Genomic DNA, 23,595 nt, shown 5'->3' on the forward strand with positions numbered 1-23,595 from the left:
TAGACACTCACTAACACAACTATACCCACAACTATAGACACTCACTAACACAACTATACCCACAACTATAGACACTCACTGACACAACTATACCTACAACTATAGACACTCACTAACACAACTATACCCACAACTATAGACACCCACTAACACAACTATACCCACAACTATAGGCACTCACTAACACAACTATACCCACAACTATAGACACTCACTACCACAACTATACCTACAACTATAGACACTCACGACCACAACTATAGACACTCACTAACACAACTATAGACACTCACTAACACAACTATAGACACTCACTAACACAACTATAGGCACTCACTAACACAACTATAGACACTCACTACCACAACTATACCTACAACTATAGACACTCACGACCACAACTATAGACACTCACTAACACAACTATAGACACTCACTAACACAACTATAGACACTCACTAACACAACTATAGACACTCACTAACACAACTATAGGCACTCACTAACACAACTATAGGGACTCACTAACACAACTATAGGGACTCACTAACAAAACTACACCCACAACTATAGACACTCACAAACACAACTACACCCACAACTATAGAAACTCACTAACACAACTATACCCACAACGATAGACACTCACTAACACAACTACACCCACAACTATAGACACTCACTAACACAACTACACCGACAACTATAGACACTCACTAACACAACTACACCCACAACTATAGACACTCACTAACACAACAACTATAGACACCCACTAACACAACTACACCCACAACTATAGACACTCACTACCACAACTATAGACACTCAATACCACAACTATAGACACTCACTACCACAACTATAGACACTCACTACCACAACTATAGACACTCACTAACACAACTATAGAAACTCACTACCACAACTATTGACACTCACTACCACAACTATTGACACTCACTAACACAACTATTGACACTCACTAACACAACTATAGACACTCATTAACACAACTATAGGCACTCACTAACACAACTACACCCACAACTATAGACACTCACTAACACAACTATAGACAATCACTACCACAACTATACCCACAACTATAGACACTCATGAACACAACTATACCCACAACTATAGACACTCACTGACACAACTATTGACACTCACTACCACAACTATACCTACAACTATAGACACTCACGACCACAACTATAGACACTCACTAACACAACTATAGACACTCACTAACACAACTATAGACACTCACTACCACAACTATAGACACTCACTAACACAACTATAGGGACTCACTAACACAACTACACATACAACTATAGACACTCACAACCACAACTACACTCAATACCACAACTATAGACACTCACGAACACAACTATAGACACAACTATAGACACTCACTAACACAACTATAGACACTCACTAACACAACTACACCCACAACTATAGACACTCACGAACACAACTACAGCCACAACTATAGACACTCACTAACACAACTATACACACAACTATAGACACTCACTAACACAACTACACCCACAACTATAGGCACTCACTAACACAACTACACCCACAACTATAGACACTCACTAACACAACTATAGACACTCACTAACACAACTATACCCACAACTATAGACACTCACAATCACAACTATAGACACTCAATACCACAACTATAGACACTCAATACCACAACTATAGACACTCACTACCACAACTATAGACACTCACTACCACAACTATAGACACTCACTACCACAACTATAGACACTCACTACCACAACTATTGACACTCACTACCACAACTATTGACACTCACTACCACAACAATAGACACTCACTAACACAACTATTGACACTCACTAACACAACTATTGACACTCACTAACACAAATATTGACACTCACTAACACAACTATAGGCACTCACTAACACAACTATAGGCACTCACTAACACAACTACACCCACAACTATAGACACTCACAAACACAACTACACCCACAACTATAGAAACTCACTAACACAACTATACCCACAACGATAGACACTCACTAACACAACTACACCCACAACTATAGACACTCACTAACACAACTACACCCACAACTATAGACACTCACTAACACAACTACACCCACAACTATAGACACTAACTAACACAACTACACCCACAACTATAGACACTCACTAACACAACTACACCCACAACTATAGACACTCACTAACACAACTATAGACACTCACTAACACAACTAAAGGCACTCACTAACACAACTACACCCACAACTATAGACACTCACAAACACAACTACACCCACAACTATAGACACTCACGAACACAACTACACCCACAACTATAGGCACTCACGAACACAACTACACACACAACAATAGACACTCACTAACACAACTATAGACACTCACTAACACAACTATAGACACTCACTAACACAACTATAGACACTCACTAACACAACTATAGACACTCACTAACACAACTATACCCACAACTATAGACACTCACAAACACAACTACACCCACAACTATAGACACTCACGAACACAACTACACCCACAACTATAGGCACTCACGAACACAACTACACCCACAACTATAGACACTCACTAACACAACTATAGACACTCACTAACACAACTATAGGCACTCACTAACACAACTATAGGCACTCACTAACACAACTACACCCACAACTATAGACACTCACAAACACAACTACACCCACAACTATAGAAACTCACTAACACAACTATACCCACAACGATAGACACTCACTAACACAACTACACCCACAACTATAGACACTCACTAACACAACTACACCCACAACTATAGACACTCACTAACACAACTACACCCACAACTATAGACACTAACTAACACAACTACACCCACAACTATAGACACTCACTAACACAACTACACCCACAACTATAGACACTCACTAACACAACTATAGACACTCACTAACACAACTAAAGGCACTCACTAACACAACTACACCCACAACTATAGACACTCACAAACACAACTACACCCACAACTATAGACACTCACGAACACAACTACACCCACAACTATAGGCACTCACGAACACAACTACACCCACAACAATAGACACTCACTAACACAACTATAGACACTCACTAACACAACTATAGACACTCACTAACACAACTACACCCACAACTATAGACACTCACTAACACAACTACACCCACAACTATAGACACTCACTAACACAACTCTAGACACTCAATAACATAACTATAGACACTCACTAACACAACTATAGGCACTCACTAACACAACTACACCCACAACTATAGACACTCACGAACACAACTACAGCCACAACTATAGACACTCACTAACACAACTATACCCACAACTATAGACACTCACTAACACAACTACACCCACAACTATAGGCACTCACTAACACAACTACACCCACAACTATAGACACTCACTAACACAACTATAGACACTCACTAACACAACTATAGACACTCACTAACACAACTATAGACACTCACTAACACAACTATACCCACAACTATAGACACTCACAATCACAACTATAGACACTCAATACCACAACTATAGACACTCAATACCACAACTATAGACACTCACTACCACAACTATAGACACTCACTACCACAACTATAGACACTCACTACCACAACTATAGACACTCACTACCACAACTATAGACACTCACTACCACAACTATTGACACTCACTACCACAACTATTGACACTCACTACCACAACAATAGACACTCACTAACACAACTATTGACACTCACTAACACAACTATTGACACTCACTAACACAAATATTGACACTCACTAACACAACTATAGGCACTCACTAACACAACTATAGGCACTCACTAACACAACTACACCCACAACTATAGACACTCACAAACACAACTACACCCACAACTATAGAAACTCACTAACACAACTATACCCACAACGATAGACACTCACTAACACAACTACACCCACAACTATAGACACTCACTAACACAACTACACCCACAACTATAGACACTCACTAACACAACTACACCCACAACTATAGACACTCACTAACACAACTACACCCACAACTATAGACACTCACTAACACAACTACACCCACAACTATAGACACTCACTAACACAACTATAGACACTCACTAACACAACTATAGACACTCACTAACACAACTATAGACACTCACAAACACAACTACACCCACAACTATAGACACTCACGAACACAACTACACCCACAACTATAGGCACTCACGAACACAACTACACACACAACAATAGACACTCACTAACACAACTATAGACACTCACTAACACAACTATAGACACTCACTAACACAACTATAGACACTCACTAACACAACTATAGACACTCACTAACAAAACTATAGACACTCACTAACACAACTATAGACACTCACTACCACAACTATAGACACTCACTGACAATAGTATACCCACAACTATAGACACTCACTAACACAAGTAAACCCGCAACAAAATACACTCACTACCACAACTATAGACACTCACTAACACAACTATAGACACTCACTACCACAACTATAGACACTCAATACCACAACTATAGACACTCACTAACACAACTCTACCCACAACTATAGACACTCACTACCACAACTATAGACACTCACTAACACAACTATAGACACTCACTAACACAACTATAGACACTCACTACCACAACTATCGACACTCAATACCACAACTATAGACACTCACTAACACAACTACACCCACAACTATAGACACTCACAAACACAACTACACCCACAACTATAGACACTCACTAACACAACTATACCCACAACTATAGACACTCACTAACACAACTATAAACACTCACTACCACAACTATCGACACTCAATACCACAACTATAGACACTCACTAACACAACTACACCCACAACTATAGACACTCACAAACACAACTACACTCACAACTATAGACACTCACTACCACAACTATACTCACAACGATAGACACTCACTACCACAACTATAGACACTCACTAACACAACTATACCCACAACTATAGACACTCACTACCACAACTATAGACACTCACTAACACAACTATAGACACTCACTACCACAACTATACCCACAACTATAGACACTCACTAACAAAACTATAGACACTCACTAACACAACTATACCCACAATTATAGACACTCACTAACACAAGTATACCCACAACTAAAGACACTCACTAACACAACTATAGACACTCACTACCACAACTATGGACACTCACTAACACAACTATACCCACAACTATAGACACTCACTACCACAACTATAGACACTCAATACCACAACTATAGACACTCACTACCACAACTATAGACACTCACTACCACAACAATACCCACAACTATAGACACTCACTACCACAACTATAGACACTCACTAACACAACTATAGACACTCACTACCACAACTATAGACACTCACTACCACAACTATAGACACTCACTACCACAACTATAGACACTCACTACCACAACTATAGACACTCACTACCACAACTATAGACACTCACTACCACAACTATAGACACTCACTACCACAACTATAGACACTCACTACCACAACTATAGACACTCACTAACACAACTATACCCACAACGATAGACACTCACTAACACAACTACACCCACAACTATAGACACTCACTAACACAACTACACCCACAACTATAGACACTCACTAACACAACTACACCCACAACTATAGACACTCACTAACACAACTATACCCACAACTATAGACACTCACTAAAACAACTACACCCACAACTATAGACACTCACTAACACAACTACACCCACAACTATAGACACTCACTAACACAACTACACCCACAACTATAGACACTCGCTAACAAAACTATACCCACAACTATAGACACTCACTAACACAACTATAGGCACTCAATAACACAACTACACCCACAACTATAGACACTCACAAACACAACTACACCCACAACTATAGACACTCGCTAACAAAACTATACCCACAACTATAGACACTCACTAACACAACTATAGACACTCACTAACACAACTATAGACACTCACTAACATAACTATAGACACTCATTAACACAACTATAGACACTCACTAACACAACTATAGATACTCACTACCACAACTATAGACACTCACTAACACAACTATGCCCACAACTATAGACACTCACTACCACAACTATAGACACTCACTAACACAACTATACCCACAACTATAGACACTCACTACCACAACTATAGACACTCACTAACACAACTATAGACACTCACTACCACAACTATACCCACAACTATAGACACTCACTACCACAACTATAGACACTCACTTACACAACTATACCCACAACTATAGACACTCACTAACACAACTATAGACACTCACTAACACAACTATAGACACTCACTACCACAACTATAGACACTCACTAACACAACTATAGACACTCACTACCACAACTATACCCACAACTATAGACACTCACTACCACAACTATAGACACTCACTAACACAACTATACCCACAACTATAGACACTCACTAACACAACTATAGACACTCACTAACACAACTATACCCACAACTATAGACACTCACTAACACAAGTATACCCACAACTATAGACACTCACTAACACAACTATAGACACTCACTACCACAACTATAGACACTCACTAACAAAACTATACCCACAACTGTAGACACTCACTACCACAACTATTGACACTCAATACCACAACTGTAGCCACTCACTAACACAACTATAGACACTCACTAACACAACTAAAGACACTCACTACCACAACTATAGACACTCACTAACACAACTATAGACACTCACTAACACAACTATAGACACTCACTAACACAACTATAGACACTCACTGCCACAACTATAGACACTCACTACCACAACTATAGACACTCACTAACACAACTATAGACACTCACTAACACAACTATACCCACAACTATAGACACTCACTACCACAACTATAGACACTCAATACCACATCTATAGACACTCACTACCACAACTATAGACACTCACTACCACAACTATTGACACTCATTACCACAACTATAGACACTCACTAACACAACTATTGACACTCACTAACACAACTATTGACACTCACTAACACAACTATAGACACTCACTAACACAACTATAGGCACTCACTAACACAACTACACCAACAACTATAGACACTCACTACCACAACTATACCCACAACTATAGACACTCAGTAACACAACTATACCCACAACTATAGGCACTCACTAACAGAACTATACCCACAACTATAGATACTCACTAACACAACTATACCCACAACTATTGACACTCACTAACACAACTATAGACACTCATTTCCACAACTATAGACACAACTATAGACACTCACTAACACAACTATAGACACTCACTACCACAACTATAGACACTCACTACCACAACTATAGACACTCACTAACACAACTATAGACACTCACTAACACAACTATACCCACAACTATAGACACTCACTACCACAACTATAGACACTCACTAACACAACTATACCCACAACTATAGCCAATCACTACCACAACTATAGACACTCACTAACACAACTATAGACACTCACTAACACAACTATAGACACTCACTAACACAACTATAGACACTCACTACCACAACTATACCCACAACTATAGACACTCACTACCACAACTATAGACACTCACTAACACAACTATACCCACAACTATAGACACTCACTAACACAACTATAGACACTCACTAACACAACTATACCCACAACTATAGACACTCACTAACACAAGTATACCCACAACTATAGACACTCACTAACACAACTATAGACACTCACTACCACAACTATAGACACTCACTAACAAAACTATACCCACAACTGTCGACACTCACTACCACAACTATTGACACTCAATACCACAACTATAGCCACTCACTAACACAACTATAGACACTCACTAACACAACTATAGACACTCACTACCACAACTATAGACACTCACTAACACAACTATAGACACTCACTAACACAACTATAGACACTCACTAACACAACTATAGACACTCACTGCCACAACTATAGACACTCACTACCACAACTATAGACACTCACTAACACAACTATAGACACTCACTAACACAACTATACCCACAACTATAGACACTCACTACCACAACTATAGACACTCAATACCACATCTATAGACACTCACTACCACAACTATAGACACTCACTACCACAACTATTGACACTCATTACCACAACTATAGACACTCACTAACACAACTATTGACACTCACTAACACAACTATTGACACTCACTAACACAACTATAGACACTCACTAACACAACTATAGGCACTCACTAACACAACTACACCAACAACTATAGACACTCACTACCCCAACTATACCCACAACTATAGACACTCACGAACACAACTATACCCACAACTATAGACACTCAGTAACACAACTATACCCACAACTATAGGCACTCACTAACAGAACTATACCCACAACTATAGATACTCACTAACACAACTATACCCACAACTATTGACACTCACTAACACAACTATAGACACTCATTTCCACAACTATAGACACAACTATAGACACTCACTAACACAACTATAGACACTCACTACCACAACTATACCCACAACTATAGACACTCACTACCACAACTATAGACACTCACTAACACAACTATACCCACAACTATAGCCAATCACTACCACAACTATAGACACTCACTAACACAACTATAGACACTCACTAACACAACTATAGACAATCACTGCCACAACTATAGACACTCACTACCACAACTATAGACACTCACTACCACAACTATAGACACTCACTAACACAACTATACCCACAACTATAGACACTCACTACCACAACTATAGCCACTCAATACCACAACTATAGACACTCACTAACGCAACTATACCCACAACTATAGACACTCACTACCACAACTATAGACACTCAATACCACAACTATAGACACTCACTACCACAACTATAGACACTCACTAACACAACTATAGCCAATCACTACCACAACTATAGACACCCACTAACACAACTATAGACACTCACTACCACAACTATAGACACTCACTACCACAACTATAGACACTCACTAACAAAACTATAGACACAACTATAGACACTCACTAACACAAGTATACCCACAACTATAGACACTCACTAACACAACTATAGACACTCAATACCACAACTATAGACACTCACTACCACAACTATAGACACTCACTAACACAACTATAGCCAATCACTACCACAACTATAGACACTCACTAACACAACTATAGCCACTCAGTAACACAACTACACCCACAACTATAGACACTCACTAACACAACTACACCCACAACTATAGACACTCACTAACACAACTACACACAACTATAGACACTATAGACACTCACTAACAAAACTATAGACACTCACTAACACAACTATAGGCACTCAATAACACAACACAACTATAGACACTCACTAACAAAACTATAGACACACTAACACAACTATAGGCACTCAATAACACAACTATAGGCACCCACAACTATAGACACTACAAACAACTATAACACACTACCACAACTATAGACACTCACTAACACAACTACACCCACAACTATAGACACTCACTAACACAACTATAGACACTCACTGCCACAACTATAGACACTCACTACCACAACTATAGACACTCACTACCACAACTATAGACACTCACTAACACAACTATACCCACAACTATAGACACTCACTACCACAACTATAGACACTCAATACCACAACTATAGACACTCACTACCACATCTATAGACACTCACTACCACAACTATAGACACTCACTACCACAACTATTGACACTCATTACCACAACTATAGACACTCACTAACACAACTATTGACACTCACTAACACAACTATTGACACTCACTAACACAACTATAGACACTCACTAACACAACTATAGGCACTCACTAACACAACTACACCCACAACTATAGACACTCACTACCACAACTATACCACAACTATAGACACACACTATACCCACAACTATAGACACTCAGTAACACAACTATACCCACAACTATAGGCACTCACTAACAGAACTATACCACAACTATAGACACTCACTAACACAACTATAGACACTCACTACCACAACTATACCCACAACTATTGACACTCACTAACACAACTATAGACACTCACTACCACAACTATAGACACTCACTAACACAACTATAGACACTCACTAACACAACTATAGACACTCACTAACACAACACAATCACTGCCACAACTATAGACACTCACTACCACAACTATAGACACTCACTACCACAACTATAGACACTCACTAACACAACTATACCCACAACTATAGACACTCACTACCACTATAGCCACAATACCACAACTATAGGCACTCACTAACACAACTACCACAACTATAGACACTCACTACCACAACTATAGACACTCACTACCACAACTATAGACACTACTAACACACAACTATAGACACTCACTACCACAACTATAGCCACTCAATACCACAACTATAGACACTCACTAACGCAACTATACCACAACTATAGACACTCACTACCACAACTATAGACACTCAATACCACAACTATAGACACTCACTACCACAACTATAGACACTCACTAACACAACTATAGCCAATCACTACCACAACTATAGACACCCACTAACACAACTATAGACACTCACTACCACAACTATAGACACTCACTACCACAACTATAGACACTCACTAACAAAACTATAGACACTCACTACCACAACTATAGACACTCACTAACACAACCATAGCCACTCAGTAACACAACTACACCCACAACTATAGACACTCACTAACACAACTATACCCACAACTATAGACACTCACGACCACAACTATAGACACTCAATACCACAACTATAGACACTCACTACCACAACTATAGACACTCACTAACACAACTATAGCCAATCACTACCACAACTATAGACACTCACTAACACAACTATAGCCACTCAGTAACACAACTACACCCACAACTATAGACACTCACTAACACAACTACACCCACAACTATAGACACTCACGAACACAACTACACCCACAACTATAGACACTCACTAACACAACTACACCCACAACTATAGACACTCACTAACAAAACTATAGACACTCACTAACACAACTATAGGCACTCAATAACACAACTACACCCACAACTATAGACACTCACTAACACAACTACACCCACAACTATAGACACTCACTAACACAACTATAGACACTCACTAACACAACTATAGACACTCACTAACACAACTACACCCACAACTATAGACACTCACTAACACAACTACACCCACAACTATAGACACTCACTACCACAACTATAGACACTCACTAACACAACTATAGACACTCACTAACACAACTATAGACACTCACTACCACAACTATAGACACTCACTAACACAACTATACCCACAACTATAGACACTCACTACCACAACTATAGACACTCAATACCACAACTATAGACACTCACTACCACATCTATAGACACTCACTACCACAACTATAGACACTCACTACCACAACTATTGACACTCATTACCACAACTATAGACACTCACTAACACAACTATTGACACTCACTAACACAACTATTGACACTCACTACCACAACTATTGACACTCATTACCACAACTATAGACACTCACTAACACAACTACACCCACAACTATAGACACTCACTACCACAACTATACCCACAACTATAGACACTCACGAACACAACTATACCCACAACTATAGACACTCAGTAACACAACTATACCCACAACTATAGGCACTCACTAACAGAACTATACCCACAACTATAGACACTCACTAACACAACTATAGACACTCACTACCACAACTATACCCACAACTATTGACACTCACTAACACAACTATAGACACAACTATAGACACTCACTAACACAACTATAGACACTCACTACCACAACTATAGACACTCACTAACACAACTATAGACACTCACTAAAACAACTATAGACACTCACTAACACAACTATAGACACTCACTACCACAACTATAGACACTCACTACGACAACTATAGACACTCACTACCACAACTATAGACACTCACTAACACAACTATACCCACAACTATAGACACTCACTACCACAACTATAGCCACTCAATACCACAACTATAGGCACTCACTAACACAACTATACCCACAACTATAGACACTCACTACCACAACTATAGACACTCAATACCACAACTATAGACACTCACTACCACAACTATAGACACTCACTAACACAACTATAGCCAATCACTACCACAACTATAGACACCCACTAACACAACTATAGACACTCACTACCACAACTATAGACACTCACTAACACAACTCTAGACACTCAATAACATAACTATAGACACTCACTAACACAACTATAGGCACTCAATAACACAACTACACCCACAACTATAGACACTCACTAACACAACTACACCCACAACTATAGACACTCACGAACACAACTACACCCACAACTATAGACACTCACTAACACAACTATAGGCACTCAATAACACAACTACACCCACAACTACAGACACTCACAAACACAACTACACCCACAACTATAGACACTCACTAACACAACTACACCCACAACTATAGGCACTCAGTAACACAACTATACCCACAACTATAGGCACTCACTAACAGAACTATACCCACAACTATAGACACTCACTACCACAACTATACCCACAACTATTGACACTCACTAACACAACTATAGACACTCACTACCACAACTATAGACACTCACTAACACAACTATAGACACTCACTACCACAACTATAGACACTCATTTCCACAACTATAGACACAACTATATACACTCACTAACACAACTATAGACACTCACTACCACAACTATAGACACTCACTAACAAAACTATACCCACAACTGTAGACACTCACTACCACAACTATTGACACTCAATACCACAACTATAGCCACTCACTAACACAACTATAGACACTCACTACCACAACTATAGACACTCACTAACACAACTATAGACACTCACTAACACAACTATAGACACTCACTAACACAACTATACCCACAACTATAGACACTCACTAGCACAACTATTGACACTCAATACCACAACTATAGACACTCACTACCACATCTATAGACACTCACTACCACAACTATAGACACTCACTACCACAACTATTGACACTCATTACCACAACTATAGACACTCACTAACACAACTATTGACACTCACTAACACAACTATTGACACTCACTAACACAATTATAGACACTCACTAACAGAACTATACCCACAACTATAGACACTCACTACCACAACTATACCCACAACTATTGACACTCACTAACACAACTATAGACACTCACTACCACAACTATAGACACTCATTTCCACAACTATAGACACAACTATATACACTCACTAACACAACTATAGACACTCACTACCACAACTATAGACACTCACTAACAAAACTATACCCACAACTGTAGACACTCACTACCACAACTATTGACACTCAATACCACAACTATAGCCACTCACTAACACAACTATAGACACTCACTACCACAACTATAGACACTCACTAACACAACTATAGACACTCACTAACACAACTATAGACACTCACTAACACAACTATAGACACTCACTGCCACAACTATAGACACTCACTACCACAACTATAGACACTCACTACCACAACTATAGACACTCACTAACACAACTATACCCACAACTATAGACACTCACTACCACAACTATAGACACTCAATACCACAACTATAGACACTCACTACCACAACTATAGACACTCACTACCACATCTATAGACACTCACTACCACAACTATAGACACTCACTACCACAACTATTGACACTCATTACCACAACTATAGACACTCACTAACACAACTATTGACACTCACTAACACAACTATTGACACTCACTAACACAATTATAGACACTCACTAACACAACTATAGGCACTCACTAACACAACTACACCCACAACTATAGACACTCACTACCACAACTATACCCACAACTATAGACACTCACAAACACAACTATACCCACAACTATAGACACTCACTAACACAACTATACCCACAACTATAGACACTCACTACCACAACTATAGCCACTCAATACCACAACTATAGACACTCACTAACGCAACTATACCCACAACTATAGACACTCACTACCACAACTATAGACACTCAATACCACAACTATAGACACTCACTACCACAACTATAGACACTCACTAACACAACTATAGCCAATCACTACCACAACTATAGACACCCACTAACACAACTATAGACACTCACTACCACAACTATAGACACTCACTACCACAACTATAGACACTCACTAACAAAACTATAGACACTCACTACCACAACTATAGACACTCACTAACACAACCATAGCCACCAGTAACACAACTACACCCACAACTATAGACACTCACTAACACAACTATACCCACAACTATAGACACTCACGACCACAACTATAGACACTCAATACCACAACTATAGACACTCACTACCACAACTATAGACACTCACTAACACAACTATAGCCAATCACTACCACAACTATAGACACTCACTAACACAACTATAGCCACTCAGTAACACAACTACACCCACAACTATAGACACTCACTAACACAACTACACCCACAACTATAGACACTCACGAACACAACTACACCCACAACTATAGACACTCACTAACACAACTACACCCACAACTATAGACACTCACTAACAAAACTATAGACACTCACTACCACAACTATAGGCACTCAATAACACAACTACACCCACAACTATAGACACTCACTAACACAACTACACCCACAACTATAGACACTCACTAACAAAACTATAGACACTCACTAACACAACTATAGGCACTCAATAACACAACTACACCCACAACTATAGACACTCACAAACACAACTACACCCACTACTATAGACACTCACTAACACAACTACACCCACAACTATAGGCACTCAGTAACACAACTATAGACACTCACTGCCACAACTATAGACACTCACTACCACAACTATAGACACTCACTACCACAACTATAGACACTCACTAACACAACTATACCCACAACTATAGACACTCACTACCACAACTATAGACACTCAATACCACAACTATAGACACTCACTACCACATCTATAGACACTCACTACCACAACTATAGACACTCACTACCACAACTATTGACACTCATTACCACAACTATAGACACTCACTAACACAACTATTGACACTCACTAACACAACTATTGACACTCACTAACACAACTATAGACACTCACTAACACAACTATAGGCACTCACTAACACAACTACACCCACAACTATAGACACTCACTACCACAACTATACCCACAACTATAGACACTCACGAACACAACTATACCCACAACTATAGACACTCAGTAACACAACTATACCCACAACTATAGGCACTCACTAACAGAACTATACCCACAACTATAGACACTCACTAACACAACTATAGACACTCACTACCACAACTATACCCACAACTATTGACACTCACTAACACAACTATAGACACTCATTTCCACAACTATAGACACAACTATAGACACTCACTAACACAACTATAGACACTCACTACCACAACTATAGACACTCACTAACACAACTATAGACACTCACTAAAACAACTATAGACACTCACTGCCACAACTATAGACACTCACTACCACAACTATAGACACTCACTACGACAACTATAGACACTCACTACCACAACTATAGACACTCACTAACACAACTATACCCACAACTATAGACACTCACTACCACAACTATAGCCACTCAATACCACAACTATAGGCACTCACTAACACAACTATACCCACAACTATAGACACTCACTACCACAACTATAGACACTCAATACCACAACTATAGACACTCACTACCACAACTATAGACACTCACTAACACAACTATAGCCAATCACTACCACAACTATAGACACCCACTAACACAACTATAGACACTCACTACCACAACTATAGACACTCACTACCACAACTATAGACACTCACTAACAAAACTATTGACACTCACTAAAACAACTATAGACACTCACTAACACAACTATAGCCACTCAGTAACACAACTACACCCACAACTATAGACACTCACTAACACAACTACACCCACAACTATAGACACTCACGAACACAACTACACCCACAACTATAGACACTCACTAACACAACTCTAGACACTCAATAACATAACTATAGACACTCACTAACACAACTATAGGCACTCAATAACACAACTACACCCACAACTATAGACACTCACTAACACAACTACACCCACAACTATAGACACTCACGAACACAACTACACCCACAACTATAGACACTCACTAACACAACTATACCCACAACTATAGGCACTCACTAACAGAACTATACCCACAACTATAGACACTCACTACCACAACTATACCCACAACTATTGACACTCACTAACACAACTATAGACACTCACTACCACAACTATAGACACTCACTAACACAACTATAGACACTCACTACCACAACTATAGACACTCATTTCCACAACTATAGACACAACTATATACACTCACTAACACAACTATAGACACTCACTACCACAACTATAGACACTCACTAACAAAACTATACCCACAACTGTAGACACTCACTACCACAACTATTGACACTCAATACCACAACTATAGCCACTCACTAACACAACTATAGACACTCACTACCACAACTATAGACACTCACTAACACAACTATAGACACTCACTACCACAACTATAGACACTCACTACCACAACTATAGACACTCACTACCACAACTATTGACACTCATTACCACAACTATAGACACTCACTAACACAACTATTGACACTCACTAACACAACTATTGACACTCACTACCACAACTATTGACACTCATTACCACAACTATAGACACTCACTAACACAACTATTGACACTCACTAACACAACTATTGACACTCACTAACACAATTATAGACACTCACTAACAGAACTATACCCACAACTATAGACACTCACTACCACAACTATACCCACAACTATTGACACTCACTAACACAACTATAGACACTCACTACCACAACTATAGACACTCATTTCCACAACTATAGACACAACTATATACACTCACTAACACAACTATAGACACTCACTACCACAACTATAGACACTCACTAACAAAACTATACCCACAACTGTAGACACTCACTACCACAACTATTGACACTCAATACCACAACTATAGCCACTCACTAACACAACTATAGACACTCACTACCACAACTATAGACACTCACTAACACAACTATAGACACTCACTAACACAACTATAGACACTCACTAACACAACTATAGACACTCACTGCCACAACTATAGACACTCACTACCACAACTATAGACACTCACTACCACAACTATAGACACTCACTAACACAACTATACCCACAACTATAGACACTCACTACCACAACTATAGACACTCAATACCACAACTATAGACACTCACTACCACAACTATAGACACTCACTACCACATCTATAGACACTCACTACCACAACTATAGACACTCACTACCACAACTATTGACACTCATTACCACAACTATAGACACTCACTAACACAACTATTGACACTCACTAACACAACTATTGACACTCACTAACACAATTATAGACACTCACTAACACAACTATAGGCACTCACTAACACAACTACACCCACAACTATAGACACTCACTACCACAACTATACCCACAACTATAGACACTCACAAACACAACTATACCCACAACTATAGACACTCAGTAACACAACTATACCCACAACTATAGGCACTCCCTAACAGAACTATACCCACAACTATAGACACTCACTAACACAACTATACCCACAACTATTGACACTCACTAACACAACTATAGACACTCATTTCCACAACTATAGACACAACTATTGACACTCATTACCACAACTATTGACACTCACTAACACAACTATAGACACAACTATAGACACTCACTAACACAACTATAGACACTCACTACCACAACTATAGACACTCACTAACACAACTATAGACACTCACTAACACAACTATAGACAATCACTGCCACAACTATAGACACTCACTACCACAACTATAGACACTCACTACCACAACTATAGACACTCACTAACACAACTATACCCACAACTATAGACACTCACTACCACAACTATACCCACAACTATAGACACTCACTACCACAACTATAGACACTCACTAACACAACTATACCCACAACTATAGACACTCACTACCACAACTATAGACACTCACTAACACAACTATACCCACAACTATAGACACTCACTACCACAACTATAGACACTCACTAACACAACTATACCCACAACTATAGACACTCACTACCACAACTATAGACACTCGCTAACACAACTATATCCACAACTATAGACACTCACTACCACAACTATAGACACTCACTACCACAACTATAGACACTAACACAACTATAGACACTAACACAACTACTGGTATCTACAGCTAATGCTAGAAGAAAAATAACTAATTTTCAGTGTTGCGTTTGATGACGGGGTCTGACTATGAGGGACTGGGGACATGGTAAAGTGGTTGTTTACCCTCATGTTTAGGAGGGTGGTGTTACCTGGCGATGCTCCACTCTGGCTCAATGCGCTGGACGGTGGGGTCCTCAATGTAATCAAAGCTCAGGCTCTCCTTGACCTGGGCCCGGTCCACACTCACACTGATCTGGACCGAACCCACCCCAGTCAGGGAGGGGGCAGAGTAACACACGATCTCTGTCATGGTCCGCCTGCAGGGAACACGCACGAACATACACGCACACACAACCACACACCGTCAATGTCTGCGTCTCTTCTTTAATCATTCTTTCTCCATCCCATGGATCCCTGCACTACCTGCTCACCCCCTGAAACTAGCTCTGTTCATCAGCCACCCTCCATCCTCCTCTTCTCTCATCCTCTCCTCTCTCTCCACGGTCAGAATCACAGTGGAGAACACATGGCTAGTAATTAGCCCAGATCTCATTAAAGCTGCCTTGACTCCTCAACCTTAAAGTGTTACAATGAAACCTACTCCTTTCTGTTCCACTGCACCGCTTCAAATACATATCGGAAAGGAAAGGGAGAGATAGGAGAGGGTGGGAGGGATGGAGAGAGGTAGGGAGAGATAGGAGAGGGTGGGAGGGATGGAGAGAGGTATGGAGAGATAGGAGAGGGTAGGAGGGAGGGATGGAGAGAGGTAGGGAGAGATAGGAGAGGGTGGGAGGGAGGGATGGAGAGAGGTAGGGAGAGATAGGAGAGGGTGGGAGGGATGGAGAGAGGTAGGGAGAGATAGGAGAGGGTGGGAGGGATGGAGAGAGGTAGGGAGAGATAGGAGAGGGAGGGAGGGGTGGAGAGAGGTAGGGAGAGATAGGAGAGGGTGGGATAGAGAGAGGTAGGGAGAGATAGGAGAGGGTGGGAGGGAGGGATGGAGAGAGGTAGGGAGAGATAGGAGAGGGTGGGAGGGATGGAGAGAGGTAGAGCAGGAAAAAACAGGTAGCGAGAGGAAGGGTGGGAGAGAGAAAGAGAGAACTGAAAAAGTCAGATCTAAGAAAAAGGGTGACTGAAAAAGGAAGGAAAATCTCAGGCTGGGTGCACAAGGACGTCTGGAGGTTATTATTATTGAGGTTTGATGCAGTGGGTCATCAAACCTTATTAAGCTGTACATACATGTATATACTAAAAAATCTATATAAACGGGACATGTAAAGTGTTGGTCCCATGTTTCATGAGCTGAAATAAAAGATGTCCCAACTTGCTACTACTGGACTGTGATGTGTGGTTGTCTCACCTAGCTATCTTATTAGAAAAGAAAAGATGTCCCAACTTGCTACTACTGGACTGTGATGTGTGGTTGTCTCACCTAGCTATCTTATTAGAAAATAAAAAAAGAGAGCCGCACACACTCTAGGAGCTCAGATGCTAGCACCTCGCCTAAAAAGGTGTGCGTTTCTTTTCTTCTAGATTCACCTAGCTATCTTAACATGAAATTTAAATGTAGGGGGCTCTCACTTAGAAAAAGATCCAACTGGATAAGACAGCAAAAGTTAGATCATTGATATTTATCTGAGAAAGTCATAATTGTTGAAAACATGACAGGAGAGATCAGAGGAGAGTATTAACAGCATGTATTAAACTACCACAAATGAACCAGTCTGAGGGGGCGAGGTGGGTCTCCCTCTTACCCGTAGAACTCGCACGTCTGGTTCCCAAAGAGGACGGTGACACTGCTGCCAGCGCCAAGGTTCTCCCCCATGATGGTTACCTTGCTGCCCCCTGACTCAGGCCCTCTGGTGGGGGACAGGCCCTGTACCGACGGCATCTAGAGGAGGGAAGGAGAGAGAGAGCGCGAGGGAGAGCGATGAGCGACAAGTGAGAAAGAGAACCATTTCTCTGTCACTGTAATGTATTAATCTGTCACACCCCCTGTCCTTCATATACTTAATTGTCTACTCTACACAGAGCCACAGCAGCAAATAACAGATTTCAACTGAGGTATGCCCAAACTCTGCACTACGAACCCATGTAAAGAGGAAGCCAAATAAAACCGGGAGCTTTTAGTCCCTCCGAGATCCCACTCATCTTGTATTGTGTTACTGTGTTCGCCATTGTTGAGTTTGTATCCCACCGAACCGTTGAAAAGGCAGTCTGAAAATAACTAGTGTTAACAGGAGCCCGGCCCTGTCTGCCTGCCTGTCACCAGAGAGCACACAGACAGACAGAAAACATCCACACAGACAGCCTGCTAGAATGGTAACCTAAAACACACTGATAAAACAGAGTACCGACTCTCACACACACACATACACACACACACGCACACGCACAGACAGACAGACAAAGACGCAAAACACACACTCCATTTCCACTGTTCTTTGTCATACTTCCTGTCTGTATAGCTTTGTAAAACAGGCGGCCACGTGGGACCGTGATTTGTTGTCTACAAAATTGAAGAGAGCTTTTGCTATGTGTACTTTTCTTTCACGGTGCTGTGATATTAGGGAATTGCAGGTATAGTACTGTAGTACCCACACACACAAACAGCGCTGCGATGATGTCAGTACTACCTGAGCGGCAACATGAATTATGGGTGACAAAAGTGTCAGTACACACACACAAACGTCACACACTGTTCCTGGCCCAGTGCTGTACAATTCATTGGACAGGCTAAAGCGGTACTCTCTGGAAACAGTGCAAGTAATTACTGGCCGTTGTTAATTGTTAAGGGGTAGCTAATTGGGAGTGTGTGAATGGGAGTGTTGATTATCAGTGAGCTGCAGGCTAGCTTTAGTATGGGTGAGATACAGGTGTGGAGCATAGCTGCTTTCTCCCCATTTATTCTATTATCAACACCTATTATCCATGTATTAACTGCTGATTTCCCTGGGAACTTCTGTGGCAATCACTAGGCTATGCAGTATTTCAACAATCACTAGGCTATGCAGTATTTCAACAATCACTAGGCTATGCAGTATTTCAACAATCATTAGGCTATACAGTATTTCAACAATCACTAGGCTATGCAGTATTTCAACAATCACTAGGCTATGCAGTATTTCAACAATCACTAGGCTATGCAGTATTTCAACAATCACTAGGCTATGCAGTATTTCAACAATCATTAGGCTATGCAGTATTTCAACAATCATTAGGCTATGCAGTATTTCAACAATCACTAGGCTATGCAGTATTTCAACAATCATTAGGCTATGCAGTATTTCAACAATCATTAGGCTATGCAGTATTTCAACAATCACTAGGCTATGCAGTATTTCAACAATCACTAGGCTATGCAGTATTTCAACAATCACTAGGCTATGCAGTATTTCAACAATCATTAGGCTATGCAGTATTTCAACAATCATTAGGCTATGCAGTATTTCAACAATCATTAGGCTATGCAGTATTTCAACAATCATTAGGCTATGCAGTATTTCAACAATCACTAGGCTATGCAGTATTTCAACAATCACTAGGCTATGCAGTATTTCAACAATCACTAGGCTATGCAGTGTTTCAACAATCATTAGGCTATACAGTATTTCAACAATCATTAGGCTATGCAGTATTTCAACAATCACTAGGCTATGCAGTATTTCAACAATCACTAGGCTATACAGTATTTCAACAATCACTAGGCTATGCAGTATTTCAACAATCACTAGGCTATGCAGTATTTCAACAATCACTAGGCTATGCAGTATTTCAACAATCACTAGGCTATGCAGTATTTCAACAATCACTAGGCTATGCAGTATTTCAACAATCACTAGGCTATGCAGTATTTCAACAATCACTAGGCTATGCAGTATTTCAACAATCACTAGGCTATGCAGTATTTCAACAATCACTAGGCTATGCAGTATTTCAACAATCACTAGGCTATACAGTATTTCAACAATCACTAGGCTATGCAGTATTTCAACAATCACTAGGCTATGCAGTATTTCAACAATCATTAGGCTATACAGTATTTCAACAATCACTAGGCTATGCAGTATTTCAACAATCATTAGGCTATGCAGTATTTCAACAATCATTAGGCTATGCAGTATTTCAACAATCACTAGGCTATGCAGTATTTCAACAATCACTAGGCTATGCAGTATTTCAACAATCATTATGCTATGCAGTGTTTCAACAATCACTAGGCTATGCAGTATTTCAACAATCACTAGGCTATGCAGTATTTCAACAATCATTAGGCTATGCAGTATTTCAACAATCACTAGGCTATGCAGTATTTCAACAATCATTAGGCTATGCAGTATTTCAACAATCACTAGGCTATGCAGTATTTCAACAATCACTAGGCTATGCAGTATTTCAACAATCACTAGGCTATGCAGTATTTCAACAATCACTAGGCTATGCAGTATTTCAACAATCATTAGGCTATGCAGTATTTCAACAATCATTAGGCTATGCAGTATTTCAACAATCATTAGGCTATGCAGTATTTCAACAATC

General features: G+C 40.0%; 1 protein-coding gene across 1 annotated transcript in view; it reads right to left on the minus strand.

Annotated features, from left to right (window-relative positions):
- The window catches only part of LOC118374386 (plexin-A2-like), a 321,358-nt gene that overhangs the window by 111,292 nt on the left and 186,471 nt on the right, over positions 1 to 23,595 (minus strand). The window contains exons 13-14 of the mRNA XM_052484209.1: positions 20,811 to 20,947; positions 19,209 to 19,376 (exon numbers count right to left, since the gene is read on the minus strand). Coding sequence (XP_052340169.1) covers positions 19,209 to 19,376; positions 20,811 to 20,947 — 305 coding nt within the window. The remainder of the gene's footprint in view (positions 1 to 19,208; positions 19,377 to 20,810; positions 20,948 to 23,595) is intronic.

This window comes from Oncorhynchus keta, chromosome 28 (assembly GCF_023373465.1).
Source record: "Oncorhynchus keta strain PuntledgeMale-10-30-2019 chromosome 28, Oket_V2, whole genome shotgun sequence".
Taxonomy (NCBI): domain Eukaryota; kingdom Metazoa; phylum Chordata; class Actinopteri; order Salmoniformes; family Salmonidae; genus Oncorhynchus; species Oncorhynchus keta.